We start from the raw sequence: 21,595 nt of genomic DNA on the forward strand, positions 1-21,595 counted from the left end.
AAACAAAAGCCAATTTAAACTTAGTAAAGTAACATAGCTAACTAAGAATACATTAAGTAAAGGTACAGTAGCTTTGGAGAACTGTCATGGGAACTCCAGTTCTATCATACTAGGTATGATAAAAAATAAATTGTGCTTTCAGATATGTTCAAATTAAAGACAACAGCAGATACTGTAGATAAGTGAAAAGCACAATCACAATCTAATACATGTGAAAACACAATTTTAAAATCTAAAAATGTGCATGTTTTCGATATATAAGATACTTTACTGTATATACTGTATTGTAAAGGGTTTTCTACTTGGCATATTGATTAGGAACCTGATCTAGAATATAACGAATTTAATTTATGATTTCAACTATGATCCTCTACAGTATTGCATGTGAACATACAAAAAGCCAGATTGATAAGAAGGACCTCTTGAAACTGGCTCAATTTAGTCCATTCAAAATGGATCTGATTATACTGTCAGTGTGCTTTCTTTTAAATTGATACACAACTGAATACTGGAAATGTCCATCTTTTTTCTGAACTGTATAGCTGATGCAGTATATACTGATGTGCCACTTAAGCATTTGTACAGCTGGGAGCACTTAAGGTTGAATCTCTGTAAGTGACCACCAAAAAGAATCCTTTGCTTAGAATTGAGAGGTAATTGACATCCATACATTTCTTCACATAACTATGGTAACAAACCCAAGAAACACAGTATAGGCATAGAATTTGAAGAGGCAATGCCAGATATGCCATGCAAACTGAAGTTAGGTAATAGAAGAATCATTGCAATGATAGGAAAAACAGCACATGAATGTTTTACGTTTGAACTTGAGAAACTTAGTAAGTTAAGCCTGTCATTGTTCTGTATCACTGTAGGCTCTTACCCAATAGGAGCAAACCCACCAGGTGTGAAATCCCTTGACAAACCCCTTGGGAAAGCGGAAAGTTAGAGGAACCAATTAAACCTTACCTGCATGTTGTTGGAAGGTACAGTATAAAGCAAACCCACTCTTATACAAGGGAAACACACAAAGTTCACATATCCAGCCACCCCAAGCCATAATCAGACCTAGGACCCAGGAGCTATGAGGTACAGTAGAAGTGTTCACTACCATCATAGAGTTTTGGCACCTGTGACACATACTTTTTTTTTTGGAACAGGATTTGATAACACATCCATATGGTATTTCTTTTAAGAGCAATAATGATCCTTGTAACATGAAATAAGAGAGATTGCAATTTAGATTCAGTCTGAAAAATGAAGCTAAATATGCAGAGTCTGAATCTCTGTCATTAAAGAGAGTGATGATGTTGGTAATCTCATATCCAGAGATGAGCAGAAAGTGACCTACTTTTTCAGACTGCACAGAATTTATGCTGAATACTACCTTAGCGATCCAAAAGAGCACAATGCTTTGCTGGTTAATATTTTTTTTAATGGATGAACGTATTTATTTTGATATCAAAACCTGTACAGAATTATACAGTATAATGAAAAGATCCTTTTTTAAAAAAAAAATTAAGGGCTTAAAGCTGTACAACCTATAGAAGCAAATGTAACCTAAACACTGAAAACCTCAGCTTGGGTTTTATAATAATGTGCTGAAATATTTTTTTTCTGAGATTGGAAAAGATTGATAGATTGAGAAATGGGAATCATTTGAATGAATGGCAAGATTGCAATGCACAAGACACTAAAAGAAGTAGACTCTAGTGGTTCTAGGTCACAATGATGCCCACACAACTGTTTGGTAGAGGGCAGATAAATTGAACACGTAAAAAACAAGAACTGAAAGGTTAAAGAAACAGTTGCCTGTGACATTTGAAATGACACAATTGCCACCAAAGTCAGGCACATACAGTATAAGTAACAACAATTTATTGGAAATGGAAGACCTCAACTTTAACTAGGACCTATAACTTGGCCTATTAGGCCATTTTATATTACACTCCAGCGTAAACGTTTGTAAATTGGGAAACTTTGTACAAGTCCCCATTATATATATGCCACTTCAGACATTAGTATGTTATTCCCAGACCGACAATGAATTTTAATCATTGTGATTGATTACCACTAATGGCAGAATAATATTTCTCCACTCTCTCATTACCAGATTTGTAAAATATTTATCCTCCAACCAAAAAGATATTGCTTCTCTTCCTGTGATGACACTATCTGTTCACAGCTTTCTTCCATAACCTCACCATTCACCATTTGCACCAGCTCTCTTTTATTAGCTTGTTTTGACGAAAACTTTGAAGTGAACAATGGTGCAAAAGCAACATACTGTATCATACGAACACACACTGTAACATATGACACTCACACTTCAACCCCATATTCTCAGGGTCTTTCCCTGGAGAAGTCTTCTTGGGCATTAACATCATGGGCACCATTTTGCTTCCACTGATTCTCACTCTGGTGTAATGTTGACAGACATCTCCCTGACAATTTTTCATCTGACCAGGGAACTGACAGATATCTTCTTGCCAATTTATCACTTGACTGGCGATCCCTGCAGCTTTACTTGGTCCCACAAACTGAGGCAGAATACTCAGAACACCACTGCAATTTCCAGAGCTAGGAAATTTAATTCACAGCTGCAGTCTTAATCTGTATATTGCCAACACCTGTTTGCACCTCACTGAGCTGATTTTGAAGAGTCCTTTTGGAAAAACCGTCACGCTGCTGGCCCTCCCCGCCTTGAGAATATCTCAGGAAGATGCCTTCTTTTGTGTACAACCTTGCCAGAATAATCTCTAGATGAGCAGCACTCTTATTGCAGCTGCAGGGATTGAAGCAGAACTGGAAAAAAAGAATGCCATATAAACTCCCTTGTATCTTGTTTACTCTCCTTGGTTTTTTTCTTTGTATGAATGTGCAAACAGTTCAGTGAGATCACATTCAACTGACCTCAGTTCTGAATTCAAGCACTCAAAAAACCGTAGATGCATCTGTCGCCAAACTATAGCCTATGCCTTTTCTAGTACATTTGTGCAGCAACTGGAAATTCATTGAACATAAAAGTGTTCCATTCTCTCTTAAGAGCAAATAGAAAATATTAACACCTATCCCTTTATACTTCGTCATAATTTCTCCAACAGGTTGAAAAATAATGCTACACAATCCTCTACAATTATTGAGCCCAAGTGTCGTTTTCTCAGAAGAGACAAAAGATTTTACCTTGATGAATATGGGAAGGTTCTATTAGAAAAAAATAAATCATGCCTGTCACCCTGCAGCTTTTCACTAATAGCATCACCTTTATCAATTACCTAGCTATTTATGTTTGCAGCGTTAGATTGTGATTTTCTTTCTTAACTTTGTCAATGTCAGCTGTAAACTAATCACATTAATCTGAAACTATACAATAAATCTAAAACCACACCATATATTAAACCTAGGCAAAGTCTTGCCACAGCCATGTTCCAGATCCCTGTTCCAGCTAATTCTTTATGTGCTCATTTGTCTGATTGTCATCTATAACTAATGGCACAACTGAAACACATTTAAGCTATTAAGAAACAGTTCAACGTACTTTAGTGGCTTGTCCTGCAAATGCCTTCAAATAAGGCAGTAAATAAATCTTTTTAAGGAGCATGCATGTTAAAAAAGGACCACAATTCAAACATCTTTCAAATTTAAATCAAATTATTAAATTCTAGCATTTTTGGTTTATAATCCCTATATACACTATAAACCATGATAATTTGTAAGATTAGAAGAGTCATAAAATTAAGAGTATATTTTGAACAATCTTTTAGAAAGGACAGTTTTCTAAAACAAAGCCTTATTCTGAAGTACTAGCATACATTAATAAAGAATATTAGGGATACAAGTAACTTGGATGTGTTTTATTGTACAGATTAACGGCAAATGAATTTCACTTAAAATTCCTTTAACCCTGTAGAGCTGCTCCACTCACACTTTACCATGGCAACTGAGCTTAAACCCCGGAGAATGCACCATATACTGTACTGCCATTAATCTCCCCGAAAGAGAATGTTTAGAGTTTGGCTTGCCAGACACATTTTATGTGTTTGCTTTGTGTTTTTACAAGTATTCTTAACTGTCCAGTAAGCATTGCAAGAGCGAGAACAAAATTATTATGTTTAAGGAAATCACTAAATACTGCTCTTTGGTCATAAAGCTTTGTGATAACGGAATGAAATGATTTACCTGGACTCTTTTAAAATCAGATGACAGCCTGAACTTCAAGGTGAAAGAAATCTGAAATCAAGTATTAGGTATGGAATTTGGATTTTTTTTAGATCTAATCAGTCATATATTGGGTGTGTTTTTAACTGTATACTGTATAGCTGAATGAAAATATAGATTTAAAATACAACATTATGGGCATAAAGAACAGGCTTGTAATAGTCATTTAATTTCTGACTATAAACTATAGGAATAGACAATAGCATTAGTCTTTTAATGTCTTTTATGGTATAAGGTCATTGAATAACAAGCTGGAATTCATAGGAAGTTGCACAGGCACAGTATAGAAACTCATATAATTGACTTCATACTGGTATACATAAATTCAATAGTTAAGAAGGAACTGATTCCTAATAAAATAAATTCTTTTTTTCTTCTGAATGTGAATAATAATATTTTAGGTGAGGTGTACTGTACATATACATTCTCGTATCAAATGAGAAGGAATAAACTAAGATCAATAATATATTTTAACTGTGTTTTTTTCAGCATCATTATTCAAAACGTCAAACAAGCTATAGTGCCCCATTTCAAACCATCTGTATGCTGGGGGCAGTTCTGTGTTCTGTGTCTTAAAATAAGTAAATATTATATTCAATATGTCAAACAAAGAACACTCCCCTAAAAGGCAGGAGGAAGGAAACAAAATTTTAATTGACATACTTTGATATTGCTGAATGTCACTCACTTGCTTGAATCCACTAGTCAATCCAATTAATAAAGATGTGACCATGTGGAGCCTTTTCAATTTAAAAGGACAAATAGAAATACTATTTTCTGCATTCATAAAACATTCAATTGTCTTTTCACAAGTGCTACAAGCGCTACAAGATAATCATTTCGCTAGGGACAACAACATCCAAGGATCCAATGCTTTGTGAATGTGTGAATACTTGGTGAGTAAGGTTTAGCTTAATCTGCTTAGTTAATGAGTAGCCTCCTGGCAATAAGATGGGAAGGCTTGAACCCCATTCATAGAGGAATGAGGCAAGGGGTAGCTGAAAGGTGGAGATGGAAAGGGGGAGAATTGCTTCAGATTAATGCAAAGGATGGTGTTTGTATTCAATATAGAGTGTATAGCTACCTTCCGTAAGTATGGTGCTTAGGAACAGCTGTGTGAGCTTTACTTGTCATTGTTATTCCTCCCAAACAGATTAGTTTTTCTTTTCTAGTGAACAACCATCAGATGAGATACTGTAGTTTCTGTTCACCACTATATTACCCTTTGAACCAGGGCTAATGTCCAGCTGAGGTTAACAATACAGCCCTTGAATCAGCACGTGTGGCTATTATTTATAATGATCTTTAAAGAAAAGGGAAAACCACAAAGATATTGAAACTTAAAGGGGGCAATAATTTGTTTTCAATATTGATCAATATTTTTCAGTATTGATCTATATTTTTTCAATATTGCTCATCTGGATTCTATCAATAGATTTTTTTTCAAATGCAGGAAATATATTCATCTGCACGATCTCCAAAACTAAAAAGAGAGGTTTAAACGATTTCTAAATATTCTTTCCCTTGATCATTCTTGTTCTGTTCTTGTTTTTGCAAAAAGCTTGCTTTGTAGCTCCTTCACTCCAGTGGCTTACTTTTTGTACTGAAATATGGTGTTTAAAGTCTGATTGCTTGAAGCTGCTATTTCCATTATGTGGAGCAGTCTGGGTGCTCAGACAATCACAGTAAGAAGAACTGGCTGCATCACCAATTGATCTGATTACTAGATGTTATGCTGCAGGGTCAGGAACATTTTGGTGGCATAATCAAAATACTGATAAGAAATTAGTCAAAGGTACTTAAGGATTTTTTGTCATTGAAATACTTCTCTTTATTTGCTTTATAATGTCACTGAACTCATTAAGTCATTGCTACAAAACAATAAATGTAATTATTGTTATATAATATTTCATCCTGAAGAACAAAACCTTGAAGATAACTGTAGTGTGAGCTTTTATTATTAGTCTCCTAGCTTATTTAGACCTCAGGCTTTACAGACCAACCAGCTCTACCTAGTCTTTGATATTCAAAAACAACATTTGGAAGACAGTTTTGCCAGCTATAGAATGCAATGCAATTTTGTATTTACAACAAACAATATACCCAATGGGAAGCAAGGGAATATGGTGGGTAGTGCTGCCTCATAAGTGCCTTAGATCTCTTGGGATCTGGCTTTGATTTTGTAATGAGATGCATTGTGAGTAGAGTTTGTGTAGCCTCTCCATGTTTCTGTGGATGTGCTATACTCTAAATGCTCTTTCCTCCCACCTTCTAAAAGACAGGTTGATGGGTGGAAAATCTGCCTATTGAAAATAGGTTAATTGGTGCCACTAAATTGTCCCATTGTACTGCAATCATTGTACTCTGGCATCTTGTCCAGAGTGTAGTCCTGCTTTGAATTCCATTAATCTGAGATGCTCCAGGTTGTTGCCACATTTACCAGGGAAAAAAAAAGCTTTCTTATAATGGATCAATGGAAAGAACATACCATGTACCTTTCTGATCGCAGGAGCCAAGAGCCAAGAATCTTCAACTTGAAATATTGTTTGGTTTTTTTTTTTGGGGGGGGGGTTGGACGTTGCTCCACTGGCATGCTTTAACTACCAGTCAGTTTTATACTGATATTTCTTTATCTACTGCAGATAGATAACAGGAAACAGAAACTCACAGTGTCAAGCAGTTGTTGTATCGTCAGCTTTCCAACTGTTTTGCACCTAGTCAGGGGAAAGTCATTGTTTCTCATTAGGCTCACTTGAATTGAACTTGATTTTTTAAATCCAAACTTGAATTTAACTCAGGGTGGCAATCCTGAACAATAACAGGTAATCCTAAGCATAGCTCAGATGGCACATCCTGTATATAGTCTGAGTCAGCAGTAGGGCCAATTTTTTTTCATCATTCACAGTGTAATACGGAAATACACAATGGGACATGGATGAAGTAAAGTACCCCAGCATTGTAATTTTCAGATGTGGTTCTCTTGTCAGCATGTTCTGTTTTCATGGGTGTGAGATACAAGAAAGATACAAGTTTTTCATCAATAACAATGTCAATGATGCATGCTCAAAGTCAATATTTAAAGGTCAGAGGCTTCTGGTGTCCACAGGTATCTTCCAAAACATCACATATTACAGGATTACATACTGTATATCACTTTTCAGAGAATATTGATTACCTTTATCAAAAAAGAGGTTTCCAACTAACCATTTTAACTGAGCAACCCAAATGTATATAAAAAATGAACAGTTTACATATCATATAGTATATGTATGTACAGTATAAATCACCTCATTAATGTAATGTCTGGAAAAGTCACAATTGCCAAATCATGGACTTCCTAAAACACTTCATGCATTTTAAACACTGTGTTATTATTTGCCTACTATTTATTTCAGGTTCTGATAGCTGCAATCTCTCTAAAAACAATAATAATAAAGTTGCGTTTGGCAGTAGATTTTCACAACTGCAGCTTTTATTAAGAGAATATTTAACAGTATATCTGATGCATTATAAAAAAATACACATAATAACAAAAGAAAAAAAGAAAAAGAAAACTTTTACTAGAGGAGAATAATTATTAATTTAGTGAGCTGAAGGAAAAGTTAAGCAAATGATACATTTGTAATATGTCCAACATATGAATATCCCAGGTCTTAACTCAGCAAAAGCAGAAGGCAGCTACTTGCAGTGTGTAAGAAAACATTTGTGGCCATGCACTTCTCAAATCTAATATCAAAATCAGCAACTTATCTTTTCCTGAAAGAACAGAAGGAACAATTCTCCAGTTGGCTGTCCTTATCAACATACTGTATAAAGACAGCTAGCAGAAGGAGATGTATAAAGGATGAAAGCTTGATTATAAAAGCAGTGAGGCACCACAAACAGCAAGAAACAAACATGCAGGACACATTCAGAATAAAGACATTCACAGTGAAGGTTAAAAAAGTAGGAAAAGAGCAGTCTATATCAAATACAATTGTATTTAGCTGTCTCTTACTATGAAGAAGTTATAGAGTAAATAATGTTTCTCCTCTGTCAAACGTGGCTTTGAGCAATCATAACTTATTCAATCATTAATTAAAGTCAGGCATTAAAGACAGTCAAAAGGTTGCATTATCTATACTGACCTATCATTTCTTTGCAGTGTTTTAACATGTTTGAAGGGTTTTCATTTGAAATATTCAAATAATTTACATTGTAAATGTTTGGCTAAGAAATGAAGAATACTTTTAAGTGAAAAGTTATTTGATCTTTTTTATGACTACACTGTACGTTCTCTGAACCTCCTTCAATGAGTTCCTCCCCAGTGCCACATTGATATTCATGAGGACTGAACAATTGCTTAAATGATTATTTTAATTAGTTCTAGATTAGTCTGATGCATAGCTATATACAATTTGAAGGATAGGATATACATTATCTCTCTTAACAGGCCATCTCATAATTTTAAAAGAACACTTTGAATTAGAATTATTATTCTATTGCATAGTGTAGCATCCGTGCCATTTTTACAGCTATCATTTGTTTCTGTAATGCATTAAGCTGGTAAAGCAACAATGTGTTTTGCTTTCTATCCATTCACAATAATAAAAAATGTGATTAATAATGCAACAAGTTATTAGATGAAGAACATTAACCACATCATTCATATGATGATTTACATTTTTTATTCAAAACTAATAAAACATTAAATTTGGACAGACCCTACCTTTCGTTTCTCCAAATTCAATTCAGTTTACTGTTGTTATTGCTCCCTAGAATGTCATCCAAATGTTAAGTGATTTTAAAATGCCTTGTATTTTATAAGATAGAACAACCTTTAAAAATTCCGAAGGGAAATATACAAGGTTTTTGCTGATAAAAGGCTAAATGATCAATTTTACAGACATAAATATTAATATAAATATTTTTGATTTATAGACAAAATATTTGCAAATTATATCTTCAAACAAGATTCTGGTACTCAAAACAGAACAATAAATGTCAGAGTCATTAAGCAGTACTTCAATAAGGAAGATATGAGAAAATAAGGAATTCATATTTTCTGATATAAAATAATAACACCTTTTGGTGCGCATGGTTCAATAGCCTTAATAAGCACACAAAGAGTTAAACTATATTCCTTTGTAAACAATTTGTCCACTTACTGACAAACCTAATTATGCACCTGTGTAGATATTTATACCGTTGCTATCTTAAATGTTGGCATGCTATGTTTGAAATTAGTAATTGGAATTTGTGCTCTTCATTTGACTTTGTGACTAAATATCCTTTCCACAACTGAAAAACTGTTTTCCCACACTGTCCAGATCAGGCATAAAACCACAAACCATTTTATTTGCACATCTGGTTTTGCTTTACAACATATTGACCAGATCCATCAGCATAAATATTTGTAGAGATGTGAAACTAGAAGACCACTGATGCAAAAAGTAAATCTTAATCCTGTAAAATCATATAACCATGCAATAACATAATGTATGCTTTGTTTTTAAAACAGTTATGTATCTAATACACCCTAGGGTTTGAAAGAACTTAATATTTTATAAAATAATGACTTGACTAAGCCAGCCCTAAAGGCCTCACTCTGGGCCATTGGCAATAACTTTTTGGAGGGTGTTCTGACTGAATGAATATTAAAGCTGCAATGTATTTAGGTTTTGTACAAGCTGGTTGGGTTGTTAGTAACAAGAACACCAAAATGGTGACTCCAGATTGGCAAACCAAATGAAGATACTTGTTCTGAAAGCAAACAAAGCTTACAGTTCAGATAATACTGCATCAAGCCTGGGCAAAGACACTCAGAGGCGGTGATGGAGATTCCATCAGTGGCAGTGCACAACTATCCAAGAATTCTCTCACACTTCTCCACAAAAGGCACTTCCGTACCACGACTGAGGGTATAATGCTATCAATAAGAACTACATTTCCCAAGCAAATTGGGGCTGACTCTCCTGTAAGGCACTGAGGAGTTTGCTTGGTTACAAATGGAAAATGGTTAAACCATGGAGACTTAGGAGGTGCATCATAGTGATATGGGTATGTCCCATCTTGAGCCCGCTACTTGCTGGGGTAGGTTTTGGCTTCTCTTGGGTTCCGAAGTGGTTAAAAAATGCAATGATGGATGGAATACCAGTATGGTATTAGCAAATGAAAACAGAACTTTTACTTAGATAAATATTGGGGTCATAATATTATAATTATACTCTTATAGAAATTATTATCTTCATTTGTGGAATGGATTTTCAAAACATTGAACTTATTTTTATTTATAAGATGATATGCAAACAACAACAAAAAAATTGATGCAGGAACTAAGGCCATTCCAAATGTGTGTTTTTTTCCCAAAGACATGTTGACAAAACACATAGAAAATGCTTCATTTCCTTTTATTTCATGCAAATCTTATCTACTTCTCTTTAGTTAAGTGGGAAACATATTTCCAGAAAAAAAGATGCCAAACCAAGAGACTTGGTTTCTAGGGAATAATTAAAACTGAATTCCTTTGATAGTGTATTATAAAACTGCCTTTCTTTGCAATGATCCTTTTCCAATAGCGTTCCTGGATCCTGACTAGAGACTCTTTGTATAAAACTGGGCAGTATCCTCTAGCAAGGCCACAGTTCATTTAGAAGGCCAAGCTGAGCTTTATCTCTCTATACAGTCTGTCCTGAATATAGATTTTCTGGAGCCAACCATAGACAGAAGACTGATGTTTTTTTTTTTTAAATGCTCCCAATGTCTTTCTCACGAAGGGATTAGCATGCTCAGCCATTTAATTCGTTTTGCTCCACCCAGGATGACTAAGATTATTAGCAAGGGAGTCACTGAAGGAAAAGAGGAAAAAGATTTAATCTCATTGAAGAGCAAGAAGGAACCACACATTTCAACACAATTTAGCTTCTTAAAGTAGCCCTGCGTACTACAATACAAAATTCAGTGCAGAGTGTAAACTGGAAAAATTTAAGTCTTATACTATATACTGAGAATGATTGGTACCATTACTCATTTGTTGCATTTGTTTTACTTTCTCTCATGTATTTTAAATAGTCAGCTCTTAAAATGCTGTAATTTCTATTCCACCTAAGCCCTATCATGAACACAGTTTCATACAATAACCTGTAACCCAGCACCTAGTTGAGGGTGTCAGATATACTGTACAATATGTCTAGTCATTCATACTGTACTACTGAAAATGTTGATTTTTGTTACTGTCAACTTATACATTTGCTAATATCTAAGATCATATAGTAATTAAGAAAGTATGTTCTCTTACAACTCTATGAATAATGTAAGCGTAATTGGAAATTCACATTTCAAATATAAGCACACCATAACTTAATTTCTAAGTGACTTTAACATAAGAGACCATAAAATATCTTAAATATTTTTATTTTCAATCATAGGCTATTTTGTTTCATTCCTCCAAAATGATATACAGCATATGGAAAACATCAAAAATAAAAGTGAATGTCTGCTTCACTGATACTAGAAAGGCAGAGAATAAAATCAAAAACGTCTCTGGGAAACCATTTTAATAGTTCCCCCAAGATTAAGAGAACAATGGAATGATTTATCGTCAGAGCATGAAACATCCTCCAAAGATGAAGTTCTAATATGGCCATGGCAAACTATCTTGATTAGACAGACCAAGATTTGATAACAGGTTCTGCATGTTTGCACAGAGGCAGCAGCTGAAACTGGACAACAGCATTTGAAAGTCTGGATAATCAGTAGAGAAATATCAAGCTTACCTTCAGTGTGAATGGCTGAAACATAGGTCCAATTATACCTCTTTACAATGTCCACCATTGCCCGGGCTTGCTGAGCGTCTGAGGGAACCACTCTCATGAAATACTTGAACAGTGTTTTGTCACTTAGGTCCATGCTTGTTGCAGAATAGGCAATTTGAGGTATATTGAAAAGTTGGAGCAAATTCTGTACCTGAATGGCGACAGAACTTGAGCCAGGGCCTATTACCCCAACAATGGGCTTTTTGCCACGCATTGGTGTGCTGTTACTCTCAGAGCAGCGCATCATTCCCTCTTCTTCCTCGGTGGAGACAAGCGAATCCCTTATGAACTCAATACTCTGCTCCAGGGCCACTGCTGAATGCCAACAGGAATCGCGAATTTCACATCCCAGTGTTATATTTGGCAAGATTCTGTTATCAGAATTGATCCTGTCAAGGGTATGGAGCATGGCCTCAACCCTCTGGATGCCATATTGTTCCCTGATCTCTCCACATTTTCTCTCATGGACCTTGTCAGCAGGGGGTTGATGGTGGACAGAGAACAGAGCCCCAATGATGATGTCTCCTGGAACATGAGCAACCACCCTCCTTTCATTTGACTGCGCATTGACCAGGAATGCAAAGTTTATGAAGCCAATCTCTTCTGACAACAAAATCACAAGCAAAAGCAAGAAGCTCATTTTAAGAAAAAGAAAAATATCCCTAAGCTTGGGGAAACTTCATAACTGGAGGAGATACACCAGGACAGGAAAAAGATATTTAAAGAACCTTGTGTTCCACTCTGGACATTGTAAAGCATTCATTTGTCTGGCATTTCAACACAGTGCCTAATGAAGAAATGTTGTCTCCAAGGCAACGTTTTATCAAAAAAGAACATGTGACAGTAGGCGTCATAACCTTTGAAAGAGATAAAAAAAGAGTTAGAAACAGCAATTTTCATTATAGGTTCTACTATACAGTATATGTATTTAAAAGGAATGTAGGTTATTTTTGTGAGCACATCAAAAATGGAAATATCTTGTCCCGTCCTGTCTTGTTGTCTTTTATTAAATTGATACTGAACATACTGTATTTTGAATTATATTTAAGTCTCCTGAGAAAATTATGCAACGGTATTGTATTTTACTTAATGAATTATTATTTTGTATTCTGAAACAACAACCACTTATTTTAAATTACTCAGTAGAAATGACCAGAAATGCAAGTTTAGACAGACCAAGATTTGGTCTCCACCTTCAAGAATATTATAAAATTATATAAGTCTTTAGGCTTTGAATGTCTGAACTGAGATTGCACTATGAACACTTTTACAGTATGTCTGATATTATTCACAATACAAAACAATTGTGAATAATTTAAGTGTGTTAAGGCAATTATTTTGACAACTGAAACCAACAGATCGCCTACTTTACAATCAATGTCTAAAAATATTAATACTGTATGTATACAAACATATCCATTTCTTGTAGCATGATCCATTTACAGAAATTTGAACATTTTGGGTTATCTGATGTTACTTATGAGTTACTTCTGAAAGCATCCATTTGAAAATCTAATGATATGCACATCTCAGATGTCAATAAACTACAGGGTCTGCATGTTTTAACATTATTTCTTTCCTTAAAGGACTGACAAAAATGAAATGGTATGAGTGGTGTTTTGTGCATAGAAAATGCTGCTTATGCTCCATAACTGTCAAGACATCATCTTTAAGAATGAGAGCTCTTTAACGATGGCCAGATGGGCAGACTGATGGGTGACTGAGTAGCTGATTGTTTGGCACAGATTATATACCAAATAAAATAAGTTAAATTTATTTAAGAGTGAAAAATGCATCAAGCAGAAATGGCTTTCAAGATCATACCCTTTGATCACAAATTTTCTGAGGTTTGTCCCTTTCTTTCTGCACATTAAGAATACATTCCGAACCACAAGAAGAACGTCACACAATAAATCACAAAAATAATTCCACAACACACTTCTCATCAGAATCAAAACAGATTACTCATCATTGTATTACTCTATCTTACTAAGCTTTCTGCTGACATCTCATAGAAATGGTCATTATGTTGTACAGAGACAATATTTATGATTTATAACACCATGCAATAACTGTAGAACAATACCAAAAGTTCAAGAGTTTCTTCTTTGATGCGAAGGGCCCCTTGAGTAGGAGTGACCATTGGTGTGTTTTAAATTACCAATTTAGAACTAAAAACTAAATACAGGCTTAACAAATCACCATGAAGATTATTTTTATGTATTCTGGACATCTGTAATTTTATTTCAAAATGTCTAAAATAAAAGTACACTTAATGCAGAACAGTTAGATATATATCAACTACACACACAGGGGCACAAAGCAATGCTTTGAGTAGTAATGTCCAATGAAAGCAGTATAATAATAATAATTAATTATTTCAACAATAATGAATCACCACAATGTGTTTTCGTGACCACTCATTACTTATAAAAAGTACAGTATATGTCTATAATGTACATTTCTTTGGAAACAATTTAAGACAACTTCATAAGCTTATTCATCTTAATTGTAAAGCATATTTTTGTCTTACATTGACCAAATTGCTCTTGTAGCCACAAAAAATAATTTAATCTTTCTGATTTGTATCTGTTCAATGCAACAAATTAGCAAATGTTCTTGTTCGGTCTGTGGTCAATCGGCCGTATGAAAGTTGTAAAGGTTATTATAATGACCCATAGTCTGCATTACACAAGTTTAGCCTGAGTCCTTGGGAGCTGTTCTTGGTGCTGAAATCTGTATAGTGGGAGGAAAAGCTCATCTTCGATAACGCTAGTCTTGCTATGTGAATAACAATGTATTTATTCCCAGTGACCATTATGTAATGAAACGTACAGTAACACATCTGGTAAATTTCCCTATTTACCGCCGTATAAATATATGAAATCCAGTGAATGATAAGGATTTTAACTGTGATACAATAACCCTTACGATAAGGACTGAACACAAAAACGTCGGTTTAAAAAGTAACTATAATGTTAGCGGCATGCTTTAATACACACTGCAACATTTAAAGACATCATCTTTAATGCTAATGATTTGGTACACCTAAATAATAAGAACAAGCCAATGTCCTAAATGAAATCCAGGTGAAATGTCCTCGATTAACAAGTCCATCAACACATATCCGCGCTTATAGCAACACGTTTTCATTGTTATGCGAGAACAGCATTTTACAAAGGTGACTATTAAATCATAAAAACACAAGTTGATTATCTAAATAACAATGTTATATTGTTTTCTCTTTATAATGGAGGCGTAAAAATACAAAAACGGTCTCGCAAAGGGGCATGGATTCCTAACCTCTGAAGATTTACAGTAGAACAATTTAATTCAGCCCATTGTCTATCAATACATAAAACCGAGCTAAAATTACATCCTTACCTTCCTTGATTCTCTCATCAATTGAAACAAGCGATTGTGCAGCTAGTGTCTTTCTTTTTGATAACGACTCACTAATTTCACTGCGAGTCTGGAATCACTATCCTGGCAATGAAAGTAAAAACACCTCGTCTGGTCTTCAGTCACGCAGCATGCTGATTCTGAATGGTCACAGTTTCCCCCCCTAAATTCTATCGTAACTTGCGTCAGGTTATTGAGTAGCTTTGTCGGCATTTAAAGACGCATACGTTCCTTTTTAAATGGATATCCCCCCCCCCCCCCCCCCTTAATTTGTTAAAAATTCTCTTTGGACTCCTTTGATTTGGAGTCAATAAACCCGACTGCAAGGACAGTGTATTCTGTCAAATCAATGAAGCGCCCTGTGGCTCTCCTTGTAAACGTCTTCATATGGACTTTTAATAATAACCTATTTTTGATTTTATTCTTTCACCCCATCTATATTATGAAGTACTCCAACAGAAGTGGAAACGTCGGTTTCTATGCGATTTTGTTTTACAGGGTAGTACTGCATACTATTGTTGATCCAGTAACCTCGGGACTGTTGACAACCGGTAATGACACTGATCAATCAAAAATAGCTGCTGCTTTTTGTTACTGTTTACAGTACTGGATATTGTCTCGATGACGGGAAATTATACTTAAGATGTACTTCAGCTGTAAAGATATCTTTTTAAATATTTACATGTAACTGAGTTTTTGGAAAAATACTGTAATTCACGAGTACCACCTCGCGGCCATGTGAATGGATTGTTTTCTACCACCTCCGCGTAGCGGGCAATGTTAAGGAATTTCTGAACGCACCCGTAGAAACACTACGCTTTAACCCCACACATCATAATCAAACTTTTACAGGTCACATGTCACCGATTACTCTGGGTCTGTACAGGTCAATGTGTAAATGGCTGCTGATGTTTCTTGTAATTTTTTACATCTTTGATACTAGCAGATCCATCTATAGTGACATTCTGTCCGTGTCTGTACACTCACTACTCTTTCTGTACGCTCTGTCTTTTGCAGCACCAAAGCTGTTATAATAATTCTTAACAATTTAGCAGATGAGCGGTATGCTACACTCCTCTTCAATTTCACTAACCCTCTCCTTCTGTTATTACTGCACTCCAACTACCATCGTATGACCCCAAACTAAACTGAATTCCACGGCGGCAATTCAGTTATACACAGCATAGTCCCATATCATTTATGAAGGATGTGGTACCTGCGGGTATTCAGAGCACAAACTGTTTTTGTTCCATTTTAACCGATTGTGCTGCTATACGCTGAACGCTTTGGCTGGAAAAAGAAGGCGAAGGACCGTCTGTCTGGATTGTGCGGCGAAATGCTGTGGATTGCGTACCGAATACGGCGAAGAATAAAAATAAAAAGCATTTTGGTAAAATTAAGAACTGAAATAAAACACATTGGACAATTAAGATAAAAAAATCACGAACATGAACTGTAAGTCCTCCAAATTACAGTGATGGAGCTGACATACACATTCTGGGTATTTTGTTCATCAGTTGTACTGTATGCCGCATAACTCTTATTAGAATGAAATGAGTCTGTCCGGCATAGAAAAAAAAAAAACAAGGTCCCACACAAAACAGACGATGCTTTCATGGCTCTATTACGAATCAATGGGAACATTTTTCCTACATAATTCGCAGCATTTTGCAGAACTGTGTTCGTGTAATGTTGCTATTTGCAAATATACACATATACAACGTGTAATCACAACGTGCTCGTAAAACATGCTTTTCTCCCTTTAGCTTGTAAATTTTATTGAGCGCTGTCCGTACAGCATATTGCATTGTAGACCAAGTAAAGGTAAAACAGCGCGACTTGTCTGAATTAATTTGTCTTGTAACAGTTCACAGGAAATCAGCACTCAGTAAAACGTGCCTGACTTGTGTGCAGACCGAGAAATGTTTCCCAATATACCACATTTGTTTTAGGCAATAAACTTTACATATATTGTTTGTTTAAAAAACGGCTTAAAGGTCGAAGTAAATAAATCACTAATGTCACAATCGTAGTTTTGTTAATCAGCTGCATTTACGTAAAACATTCGCCCAATTTGATTTAATGAAACATAATTTTAGGTTTCACATCAAAAGCAGTTAAAAAAAGCTGAAATGTAATTTAATTTAACTGGTGGTAATGTTTAGAAATCAAAAATATTCTCCGAGCAGACTGCATTGCCAAGTTACGTGACATCGAATATCCTAAACGGGATCCCCGCACTTTCTCGAAGAACATTTATCACTGAAGAAAACAAAGGAAAATCATACTATATTAAGATTAAAACAAGGAAAAACTAAAAAGTTACGTTTTACATACCTGAACAGCTCTGCGCTCATGTATCCTAGATATGTGCGAATCTAGCATATTCTGCAAAGACCTCAGAACGAAAATGTGAACATCACGATTAATCCACTTTTTACCATGGCAACCGAAACATCTCTCCCTCTCTCTATTCCTCTATCGGGTCTCTGTTTCAACATGGACATCACTATTGATAAATGAACAATCATTTTACTTTGTGTGTGAACCAATAAAATGCAATTTTGGCGATTAACATAAACATAAGCATTAATTTAACTCATTTATTTCCAGTAAGCCAAGCACAAATAGACATCAATGACAACAAAATCAGGATTAATCATGTCAGATCTCAGGGCAAACTGGATACAGAATGAAAGACCAGTAAAAGAACATAAGTAACCAATCTGAAGAAATGTCTTTGTACATCAGTTTATTACTGCTGAATAAAAGTAAGTTGCTTTGAAATAATCACAGCTACGGTACATTTCATTGCACTCCACTATGAGAGGCCAGAGTGGTACTGGTTTCCCTTCCACCTAAGTCCTTAATTAGCTCATTTATTTCATAATTTGCTTAATGGTACAAGTTGGACAATTGTTATTAAGTAGCTGGAGATTTACAAAGACCTACTGTATAAAATCTGCTTCACAATGATTTCTGCGAACTGGAGTTGGCCACCCTAGTTCTTTATGGTTTTAATAGTTAAAATAATGGACCAATAAGACTAGATAATCTTGCCCAAGTCTTATTTTCCATCATAGAGAAACTACTTACTGTACAAGGTCATAGAGTGAAAATGTTTTTTCATCAGTAGAAGGCATGCTCAAAAACAGTTTTCAAAGATGAATTACTGAATCATTTGGGGGTGTTGGGTAAAGAGCATTTTATGTACCACCTAGGTCTATGGTGATGTCTGGACAGCAGAGCCCATTGTGTCAAATGTTGAGTCACTTAGTAACTACAAAAGACCACGACAATGAGCTGTCTTAACTGGTCAATAGCATAGCAATAACATTGTAGACTGGACTCAAAAGACACAAAACTTTAATAATCCAAAACTGTATGTGTGCAAAAGCAATAAATATTCACTGGGGCGTTTTCAAGTGCTACAGAATGAAAATTGCTCCCTTTTCTTATGAAAAGTAACTAGTTGTAAAGTTTTAATCTTGTAATAGATGAATGGTTATGGGAAATGTTATTTTATGTTTTCTTTTTCACTTAAATACAAAGTTGTAAAAAGAGGTAAATTTTGAGAAAACTCTTCAATGGCCAATTCAATGGACAGTTTCATCTTCAAGTCAAAATGATTCAGTCAGGTTAGTGAAATAATGTTAATTCTTGCACTTGGGATTTTTCACAAGTTACATGATGACTAATTACCAAGCCAAGTCAATGTTTCTTTGCATGTAATGATCCCACCTAATTGATCAAAACTTTGAACCCTCATTTATAACCCTCAGGTTATGCTGAAATAATAGAACCTTAGCTGGATTCACATTGGACACAATTAAAAGCACTCATTGATGTTGGAAAGTTTTTAAGAAATAGACTGCAATGAAACACGCAGAACAATGTTCACAAAAGATCAGCAATATCACTGGTGATATGATTGACTTTACCTAATGCATTATATTGTCAATTATTTCAGAAAAGCCAATATTTGACAGACTGAAAAGGTCCCAAAGTGCTGGGCTACTAAGTCACTATGGCAACCACTCACAGCTCATGGGACTGTGCCAGGAACAACATAATGGCTTTAATTGTCTTTGCGAATGCAGTTTTTTAAAAAATGATAGCAGTACATACAATTAGCAGAAGAGTTTTCTGATGTTTACTGCCCTGTTAGGTCACATAAAATGACATTATTTTATTTCACATTTTAATAGTTGTCATTCTAACTCCCACAGTGTAAGAGGAGCAGCAGCTCGACTATCAATTTATTTCAAACATAATGACTTGCAGGCAGTAGTATATTGCAATGTTTGAGTAAAGGTTAATGGCAGTGTATAGTCTTTGCATTTATCCATAGTAGTAGGTTTTGTAATATGTGGAAATACTGTGTGTATCTGAAAATTCCTTACCAAGTCAATTCTATTATTATTATATCCAACCATTATCAGAAAGCTCACACACCACAGCAACCTAGAACCTGAAGCTGTCACGCCCCACACTCTTCCTCGCAAACGTCGCATTCCCAAACCCACAGTTTCACAATCTCATTCCTGATTGAACCCATCACTTTCCCACATGCACCAGATTCCACAAATACTCACTCCCAAACCAATTATCCAACCGCATCCCTTTCCTTTCAGTATTTGAGGTTCCCTCTCACACCAACCCCTTGCTCACTATTGAGAAGCCTCTTGTAGTATTCTCCTGTGCGTGTTTCCAAGCCTTTTGACTGATCTCCCGTTACTAACTCTTTGCTCCCGCCTTTTGACCTCGCCTTTTGGATTGTCTTTTGGATATCTCTCGTTACTGGACCCTTTGCCTCTCTTTTCGACCAAGCCTCTGGATCTCCTCTTTTGGATTGTCCCTTTGCTACTCTGCGTTCTGTGGGATTCACGGTTGCGCCCAAGGATCCTCCTATTCTACCAATGGGTTCCCTGACAGAAGCATCGGGCACTAGGCAGGACTGAATTTTGGACAAGGCTGCAGTCCATCCTAGCATGTATGCACACAACTGTACAGTGTCAAGTCAGAGGCACCAATGCCATAATGTACTTGAACATGGAGAGAGCATTTAAAACTGCTCCCAGAAGAACCCCTGTTCAGATTCAGACCTATATAAACCACCACCATGTTTTTTTCGGGCTCTCCAATTTTAAAATGTGAAGCTAACATTCCAAAGGCAAGATACAAAGTATAAATCTCTGTGCGCCATATTTTTTTTTAATCCCTTGACTTGTTTCTCTCTTTAGCCTCGCACAGTAATACGGGTACAAATTTGACACCTGTAATGCCGATCTGGGAATTCTTCGGCAAACCTGGGTGACACACCAGCACTGTAATTTGCAGTCAGTGTGTTTGTGTTTCTCATATTGTTCGTAGGAGAATTTTGATAGTGCCATTAAAGAAAAAAGAAAAAAAAGCAAGATTAAATTTCTACAGCTCAACCTTTTGGTACAATGACACCCCAGGCTGTGTTCCGATTCTGAGCTGTTGCTGGGTATTGCAGATCAGTCGGAGTTTATCCTTCATCCATGCTTATCACATTCATTATCCTTGTTACACAAAATGTGCCAGAATGACTGGAGGCAAGACACAGTGAATGGGCAGGAGAGTGTATCCACAACGGATTTTTTCAAATACTCTATTGGCGCCAAGCATCATATACAGTATACATACTGCTGGAAAATGAAAATAATATTTTTGTGCTACACAGCACATTTAAATGATTTAAAAATCATTTGTTCTAGAATGTTTCATGCAAAGATCCTTACTGAGCTGTGCAGAGAGTAAACTTACAGAATACATCCACATAGAGAGTATATGTCATGTACTGTATATGTGTTTGTTTTCGAAGTAGAAATGAGAAGGTAGGTCCAGAGACTCCAAATAATGCCACAGAATTTCCACTAAGTCTCTAGAATGCTTCAAACTTTCCATAGAGCAGGCCTGCCATAGAGTTCGAAGCTATACAGTATATTAAATACATTTTAACTGGTTTTGCTGGCATATTATTTTAAAAATGTACTGAAATGGATACTTTGTGAGTTAAGTAAAATATATTTAATGGGGAATACAATATAATAAACATAATAAAGGGGTCATGATCATGTTATTACAGATAAATGCACAGAATCAACATTGGGTTTTGCTTCAACACACCACAAGATAGAGATCAACAATGACCACTA

At 35.6% G+C, this 21,595-nt stretch overlaps 1 protein-coding gene across 2 annotated transcripts in view; it reads right to left on the reverse strand.

The window, feature by feature from the left end:
* grm5b (glutamate receptor, metabotropic 5b) overlaps positions 1-17,884 on the reverse strand; it is an 89,562-nt gene extending 71,678 nt beyond the window's left edge. The window contains exons 1-2 of one of the 2 annotated variants that reach the window (XM_088639222.1): positions 17,751-17,884; positions 11,973-12,868 (exon numbers count right to left, since the gene is read on the reverse strand). In XM_088639222.1, the coding sequence (XP_088495348.1) occupies positions 11,973-12,651 (679 nt within the window). In that variant the 5' untranslated portion in view covers positions 12,652-12,868; positions 17,751-17,884. Of the gene's footprint in view, positions 1-11,972; positions 12,869-15,395; positions 15,787-17,750 lie in introns of those variants that run through there. The other variant, XM_088639223.1, reaches the window with a different exon arrangement.
* Positions 17,885-21,595: the final 3,711 nt, after the last annotated feature.

Source organism: Lepisosteus platostomus, chromosome 7, assembly GCF_059453375.1.
Source record: "Lepisosteus platostomus isolate fLepPlt1 chromosome 7, fLepPlt1.hap1, whole genome shotgun sequence".
NCBI lineage: Eukaryota > Metazoa > Chordata > Actinopteri > Semionotiformes > Lepisosteidae > Lepisosteus > Lepisosteus platostomus.